Here is an 8,146-nt window from a genome sequence, read left to right on the forward strand (position 1 = left end):
ACATAGGGGCTGGTGATGGGAGAAATGTCTTCCGGTGCATGGAGAGAGGGAGGGGAATAGCTCTGCCCCAAGTCCCTCTGAATTTATAAAAGAACTCTGGTTGGTGACTGTAAGCATGCCCATAGAGAGTGAACCTATGGGTTCACCATTATGGACCAATACATTCAGAACTCACCTAACTTATTAGGAAAGAGACAAAATCAGTCAGGATTTGACACCTTTAATTTGTGAACAGTCTTTAAGACCTTAGGGCTTAACCAGATCCAACCCCTTCTTCTCTTCCTTCCCTTCCCCCCTCAATCTACAGCATTAGTCTGCTACTTTGAACCAGTGGCAACCTGGGTCTTGTTGCTGGAAAGCTGGATGAATACACATTCAAGATTCTGTGTGCTTCCTGGCCTTGGGGGAACCTCAAGGAGCAGAAGTGTTGTCCCCCTGCTCATTCCTCCTCAGGCTGGTTGGGCCTCTGGAGATCCAACAGGTTTCTGAGGCTTTTAGGAACTACAGGATTCATGCTAGAAACCAGAACTTCTGAGATTCTCTCACTACTGGTCCCCTAGAAAGATGGTACCCAAAGAAAGGGAATGAGGTCATGGCCTAGTGCTTCACTGCCCACATTATCCCTCTGTAGGACAGCATGCCTACTCACCCTCAGTGGTTCTGGGCGCCATCTCTGTCTGGTAGGTCTTGAATGCATCATAGACAAAGACAAAAACAACGATAACACCAAAAACCTGGGGTGGAGGGGAAGATGTGGAGATTTGGGGGGCAAAACAGTAGAGGTTGTGAGATTAGACAGAGGAGAAGAGTAAAGGTAGAGGGATGGGGTGAAAATAAGTCAAGTGACAGGGTAAGATGCAATGCTCCATCTGAGAGAGATGGAGAATGAGCCAGAAGATATAGGGGCACCCTACCCAAACATCATTCAGCCTCTTTCCCCCAGGGACAAGGTTTGGACTCTCAACTATGGGGCACTCTTTGAAGGACAATGGTGTCTGGTAGAGAAGAGGAGCAAGAGGAAGATAGGGAGACTAGGGGTCTGTGAGGCAAAAAGGAACTCACAAAAGCAGCGATGGCAGGTCCCTCTCGGGAGGCAACTGCAGCAAAAGACACAACTAGGAGGATAACAATAGCACTGATACATCGAAGGAAGTCCTGAGGATAGAGAAGAACAGGAGTAGATTAAACAAATGCGTCAAGGGTGGGACAATGGTAGGACCAGTGCTGAGGAAGCTGGGAACCCTGAGCTATACCAATGATGGCGAACTCTATTCCATTAATGAGCCAACTCACTCTAACTGGGAGTGGATGGGAGAGTGGAGAAAATGGGATGGAAGAAGGTGGGATGGAAGAGAGTTCAGGAGAGACCTACTGCCATCCCCTACCCCCCAACTCATGGTCTTCTGAGCTGAGTTTGCAATAGGGCTTGATTATTGGAAAGAAGCATGGAGTTACCTTGCCAGAGGATTCCCTAAATTGTCGGGATGGAGCAAGGAAGGCAGAAAGGGTTAAAATCTACTCCAAAGGAAGCTTTAGACCTTATGATACTGGACCTCAGATTCCTTCCTGAACTCTACTTCCCCTGATAGTCTGTCTGCAGGGAGTAGGTACCTGAGGTTAGGGTAGAGAAGGTAAGAAAACAAATGGGATGGGAACATTGGCAGAAAGAGGAAGAGGATTTCCAGGACTTCTAGCCTCTTATATTAACTATCAAATTTGCCCACTAACTTGCTGTATTGCCTTGGACAAGTCGCTTTCCTCTTTCAGTCTCAGTTTCTAGTCTGTTAAATCTATAGTTCCTTTAGGCACTAAGATGCTATAATCAAATGACTCAAGCATATTGGCTGTAAAATCAAAAGAAAATGAGCTCTGTTATTATTTTTTTAAAACCATTGCCTTCTGTCTTAGAATCAATGCTATATATTGGTTCCAAGGCAGAAAAGTGTTAAGGGCTAGACAATAAAAGTTAAGTGATTTGCCCAGGGTCACACAGCTAGGAAGTGCTTAAGACCACATCTGAACTCAGGACCTCTGGTCTCTAGGCCTGGATCTCAATCTACTGAGCCACCTAGCTGCCCATGAGTCCTGTCATTTTTGAGTCAAATTAGCGCTTTTTTCTTTCTTTTTTTGAGGAAGATGGCATCTTTAGACGGCCCCAAATTGGGAAGTTAAAGAGGTAGGAAGCAGTTTTGGTGTAGAGATAAGAAGAGTGGCTAGATCAGAGACTGACCTGGGTAGGGCAGAGGGCAAGAGTACCAAGGGTAAATAGTTTGAAAAAGCAGAAGGAAAAAGGGATGGGGATGTCCAAACCAGAGAGCTGGAAACAACTTCCGTCTCACCAAACAGGGCCAGTTGAGGCGCTGAAAACGCTGGTAGTACTGGGTAGCATAGAGGATGATGAAGGCCAAAGTGATGAGGAACTCAAGCAGGGGGGCTGCCATGTAGGCTGAGATGGAGGCTGCAAAGCACATGGCCATGATGAATGTCAGAGCCTGTAAGGCAGAACCATCCTAAGAAACACAGGCAATGGGCTCCCCAGTGCCCTGGAAGTGTCCAGAATCCTGGACCACCCAGCCTCACAGCCCTCCCAAATCTAGTTTCATCCTGGCTTTCCCCTTACCAGAGGAGAGATCCAGCCTGACAAAAATTGTAGGTACAATAATAAAATATAAAGTTTTTTTTTATTTGAAGATATTTTTAAAGCCAATTTCCATGTAATTATGATGACTCTGAGAAAAGACAAGAAATGCTCCTTCTTCCTTTCCTTGGAGAGATAGGGGGACTGTGGATAGGGAATGCTACATACATAGCCAGACATGATTCCTCTCTCAATTGTTACAAAAGAAGGCTCTTCAGAAGGGGATATAGGCAGGGGCAGCTAGGTAGACACACTTCCTAGCTGTGTGACTCGGGACAAGTCACTTAACCCCTATGGCCTAGATGTTGCTGCTCTTCTGTCTTAGTACTGATATAAGACAGAAGGAAATAATTTTTTTAAAAAAGAAGGTGATACAAGCAAACTAGATGGTGTTGGAATTACCACATCAAATTGATACAAACTTTTTTTAAGCTACACATAGAAATTCACAGGTTCAAATACAATATCTTCTGTTCCTTGCATTAGGAGATGTTAGTCTTTATTGGTATTGGTCAAATTCATAATACTAAAAAAGAAAATCATTTTAAAGGATTGGGGGTAGCTATGGGAGTATGTCTATAAATGATCATAATGTAAACACAAAAGGTATCAATAAAGGGTTTTTTTTTTTCTTCTTGGTAATGAGGTTGTCCCTCCTCTCTCTATCACCACTAAGTTTCTGAAGGTGTGAATTCTTAGTGGTTGTCATCTCCTCTATCTAGTTCAAGCTTGTATTGATTCAATCAAAAGGCACCTCACCAAGGAGAGTTAATCCTGTCTTCACAACCTAGAGAGGTACTAAGTAGGGGTACTTAAGTTATTGTTAACCAAAGTGTTAACTCCAACTAGACAAAGGGAATAAAGGATTCCCTGCCTTCTCCACGTTACACTTTCACAAGTGTAAATTCAGAATAGATAAAGAATTCAAAGAATTTTCTTTCACACCACTCATCAACTCCTAGGAGGTAAAGCAGAAACCAAGATATCAAAAATCTTTGTCTTCCCTTCCTACACCTCCCATTGAGACATTCTTGTGCCTCCAGGGAACAATGGGTACACAAACCAGACAGATGTGCAAGGTTAGAATGGGTAAGGTTAATGTTACTAAGGATGATTCCAAGAGCTTGGGGAGAAGTCCTTGGATAAGATGTAGAGAAAAGAGCCTTGAACTTGGAAGTAATGGATTCAAATCTTCATTCTGCCAAGACTAAGTGACTCCAGAAGTTTATAAGAATTTTAAATCTGTGAACTTGTGAACCTACAGCCTTTTCCTGCCCTAAAACAACTGCTATCACTTCCTGATGTTTTTAGTTCAACACTCCAAGAACCTCTATTTCATCCCTCCACCAAATTAGATCAAGATTATTCTATAATCTTTCTAGACAATTCTATGAGTTGCTATGGCCAAAAAGGAAAAAAAATCACCTAGTGGCCAACCTTCAGGGAAGAAAGCCCCTCTGAAATGTGCTCACTTGCCCTTCAGATGATGAACACACAATCTGCCAGCTGGCCAAAATTATATTCTACCAACAGAGTCTTTAGGCTATGATTTCTATAGCTATTCTTTTTTTTTTAATCTTTGTCTTCTGTCTTAGAATCAATATTGTATATTGGTTCTCAGGCAAAAGAGCAATGAGAGCTAGGCAATGGAGCTTAAATGTCTTGCCCGAGGTTACACAGCTAGGAAGTGTCTGAGGTCAGATATGAACCCAGAACCTCCCATCTCTAAGTCTGGCTCTCAATCCACTGAGCCACTCAGCTGCCCCTTCTCTAGATATTCTTTTATCCAGTCATAACTAGGATGCTGAAGTTAGAACCTTTTACTGAATGCCAACATTGAGAAACAGGTTGCAACATCACTTTTACTTATTCAGTATCAGCAAATACAAAAACAAAACAAAACTCTGAACTTTGCACTAAATTATTGAGAATAATTATATAAAACAGGAAGCTACCAGATGGAAATTTCCTCTTCCCAAAAGCTAAACATCAGGTAAGTTCCTACTCAACCCTTTACTCCCTCCCCATTCTCCAACCTCTGCTGATAGCCTCCCAGCAACAATCTCAAGGTGCCCCAGGTCTCCCATCCAATTTGATTTAAGGGTATCTGGGTGTGTTTTGTTGCAAAAAATTCTACTTGGAGCCCTCCATTTGCCAAAGGACAAACAAAATCTTTGAACCCATGATGATCATTAAGATTTAAGGTGCAAAATGTCCTTAGAGGAGGGCTTAAATTTTTACTGCAATGAAAAAGTCTGTGAGTCTAAAAGTAAACTTTGATTAGGGTGAGGAAAGAGAGCATGAGGACAATTGATATCTAAAAAAAAGAGGGGGAGAAAGCCAAAAGAATAGAAGGTGTGAGAGATCAAAGTCCCTCCGGGCTTCACAACTTTGCCTAGAATTAGCCTGGCTTGAGAGATTTTTCCTTTTAAGAACTCCAAAAGAAGGAAGTACCTACCTTAACCTGCTTCAGTTTCTCCCATTCCTTCTTTATATGTGTGTGTGTCACTATATCTGTGTCTCTATATGAGACTCTACATCTATGTCTCTGTATCTATGTGTGTTTCTATATCTATGTCTCTATAATCTATATGTGTCTTTATCTAACTTTATCTATTTATATCTGTCTCTCTATTTGTGTCTCTATTGTGTCTATGTGTCCATATCTATGTGTGTCTATCTCTATGTGTCTCTATGTATATGTGTCTATCTATATGTCTCTATCTATGTGTATCTATATGTGTCTCTCTGTGTCTCTCTATGTGTCCATATTTATGTGTCTATCTACATGTCTCTATATCTATGTGTATCTCTATATCTATATGTATCTCTCTATTTATATGTGTATTTATATATCTATATGTGTCTCTCTATTTATATGTATCTCTTTTGTGTCTTCCTTGTCTCTCTATGTGTCCATATCTATGTGTCTATATCTAGATGTGTCTATATATGTCTATCTATATGTGTCTATATCTATGTGTGTCTCTATATCTGTATTTGTCTATCTGGATGTGTCTCTCCATCTATATGTGTCTCTATATCTCTATGGCTATGTGTGTTTCTATATCTATATTTGATTCTATATCTATATCTACATCTCTCCCCTCCTTATGTCTAACACCAATCTTTCCTGCTGTACCTGGAACCCAGAGAGAAGAAGCCAGACAGGAGAGTGGAACAAGATGATTGCTAGGAGCCATTGGGTTAGAAGCAAAAGGAGAGACTGGGATGAGTAAGGAGAGGTTGAGGTAAAGGATGTAGAAGGTGGAGGCAAGAGGCAGAAAGAAGGGAGTTGAGTGGAGTTTGAGTGAGTCTGGGAAAGGAGGGAAGAAGTAAAGCTGGAAGGCTGAGCCCCATGGGGAAAGTAAACAGAAGCCAGGGAAGAGGGGGGGAGTGGGGGAAAGAAACAGGGGAAACAAAGTGAAGTGAGGGGAGAGAGGGACCGGACAGGGCAGGGCTGAGGGTTACCAGCTCAACTTCCAGAAGGATGCCTTTGGGGTTGGTGAGAAAGCTCTTGTCGATGGCGAAGCCCCGAAGCCCCCCAGCTCCTCCGTCCTCCGGAGGCTTGTCTCGGGCACTCAGCATTTCTGCAGAGGAGCTGGGGGCTAGGCAGAAGAGTGGTAGACCCGGGACAGCAGATGGAAAAGGCAAAGAGTCTTCCCTTCTGGTTCCAAGAAGGGAACCGGAAATCTGGAATGGGGAGGGGAAAGGAGAGAGTGAGAAAGTGAAGGGAGGAGGGAGAGAGAAAAGCAAAAAGGAGAAATTATGGGGAAAGATTACCCAAAAATGAGGACGTGCAAGACTGATGAAGGAGGGGACTTGAGCCGGAATGATGGGTGAAGTAGAGACGTTTTAGACGGGTAAAAAAATATTGCTCCAGGCCAGGGTCCCCTGGACTGTGCCTGCCAGATGTCCCCAGCAGTGCCAGGGAGATGGGAGGAGGAGGGCTAGGTGGCTAAGGACTGGGGTGGAGAGAGGGAGTGCTTAAGCCTTCCCCTTTCCCACAGCCAACTCCCGCCCCAAAGGGGAGTCAGAGAAGAGAGCCTCCAAGAGAGAAGAGAGACAGAGAAATAGACAAACAACTGAAATCTGAAAGGAGAGGGCTGGGGCCCCCCAAAGGCTCTGCACCCTCAGGACTTTGGAGCCAGTGATGAGTCGAATGACTTTCTTGTTCCTTCACTCGTCATCACCTTCTCCTCCTCTAACCCCTTCACTCTTCCTTTCCTGCTTCTCTCTCCTTCCCCACCATGGGGGAAGGAAGCTGGACCCTAGCCCAGGCTATCCCCCAGGCCGGGGCTGTGGCCTGCCGGTGGGACCCGAGGACAAAGGGAGATTGTTGGGGGGTAGGGGAGCAGCACTAGGGAACAAGGAGCCAGCTGTGTTCAGGGCTGGCAGTCTCAATGCGCCTCTGTCTCTCCTCTCTGCCTGCCCAGGGCCAGCCTGACCCCCACCCATGGTATGTGGGGAGCTGGAGGCACAAGGTTCCGGGGGCAGGGTAGGGAGGGGGGGTGACAGAACAGAAAGAAAAGAAGGGATCTTAGGAGGAGAAAATTCTGCAGGGACCAGAGAGGAAACCAGACTAGGGAGAAGACTGGGGAGACAAGAGGGGTACTCTACTGTGGGATGTAGGGTGTGGGGACAGGGAGCAGGAAGGGGAGAAGGGCAGAGAACCAAACTCAGCCAGGAGGTAGAGGGTGGGAGCAGGGCTGCCAGGAATGCCAAAAACAACACAGGCTACTTTCATTTCCAAAAAATATTTATTTCAACAAGTCCCCAAATATTTGATCAGAACTCAGTCTCCAGAAATGACCAGATTCAGCATTCTATAGTATAACAAGTTGGCTCCCAGACAGCCTAATACAAAACTTAAACATTTAATACGCGTTTGTTGATAGATTGAGAAAAGGTCTGGAGAAGAGACAGCGGGTCCTTTGGGGGCAGTGGGGGTGAAGGTGGGTCGTGGAAAGGAGGGCCAAAAATGGAAATGGACAGAGTTTGTCTCCTGCAGGCAGGCTCCTTCCCTGGAACAGGCAGCTCCATCTCCAGATATCTGTGGACTGCTGGGCAGGCTTTCCAGGGCCAGGGCTGCAGGGGAAATGCACTGCTACCGCCCAGAAAAGAGCAGACTGCCCCAGAGGACGCCTACCCTCTTTCCAGAGCAAAGGCTCATCACCCCTACCTGGCACCTTCCCCTAGGAGGCTAGTGAGTAAAAAGGTTCTAGCCCTGGAACAAGACAATCGTGCTAACGACCGCAATTATCTTCACTTGGGCTCCAAGTTTCCAGTTGAAAAACTGACGCCCAGAAACTGGTGTTCATCCAACATTCCCCCAGGCGTGGAACTAGGTCTGCTGGCACCCGGCTGGGTGGCCTGGCACCCAACTCCTGGGCTAGGCCGTGCTCCGAGGCAGGACACAGACGCAGGCAAAGGACACACGGTAGGTCTGTGGCTCCAGGTAATAACAGTCACTTCCCGGCTGTTCACTATGACCATGACAGGGGCGCC

At 45.3% G+C, this 8,146-nt stretch overlaps 1 protein-coding gene across 5 annotated transcripts; it reads right to left on the minus strand.

The window, feature by feature from the left end:
- Positions 1-245: 245 nt before the first annotated feature.
- Positions 246-6,510, minus strand: CMTM5 (CKLF like MARVEL transmembrane domain containing 5). 5 transcript variants are annotated; one of them, XM_044662265.1, is made up of 6 exons: positions 6,422-6,510; positions 6,110-6,331; positions 2,340-2,510; positions 1,063-1,155; positions 650-734; positions 246-556 (listed from the first exon to the last, which is right to left on the minus strand). In XM_044662265.1, exons 2-6 carry the CDS (start codon positions 6,224-6,226, stop codon positions 546-548), a joined length of 477 nt encoding a protein of 158 aa, XP_044518200.1. In that variant the 5' UTR covers positions 6,227-6,331; positions 6,422-6,510; the 3' UTR covers positions 246-545. The 5 variants fall into 5 exon arrangements, with proteins under 5 accessions (XP_044518200.1, XP_044518204.1, XP_044518201.1 ...); XM_044662269.1 differs by lacking the exon at positions 246-556 and having other exon boundaries at positions 642-734; positions 2,340-2,492; XM_044662266.1 differs by lacking the exon at positions 246-556 and having other exon boundaries at positions 642-734.
- Positions 6,511-8,146: the final 1,636 nt, after the last annotated feature.

This window comes from Gracilinanus agilis, chromosome 2 (assembly GCF_016433145.1).
Source record: "Gracilinanus agilis isolate LMUSP501 chromosome 2, AgileGrace, whole genome shotgun sequence".
Lineage (NCBI taxonomy): Eukaryota > Metazoa > Chordata > Mammalia > Didelphimorphia > Didelphidae > Gracilinanus > Gracilinanus agilis.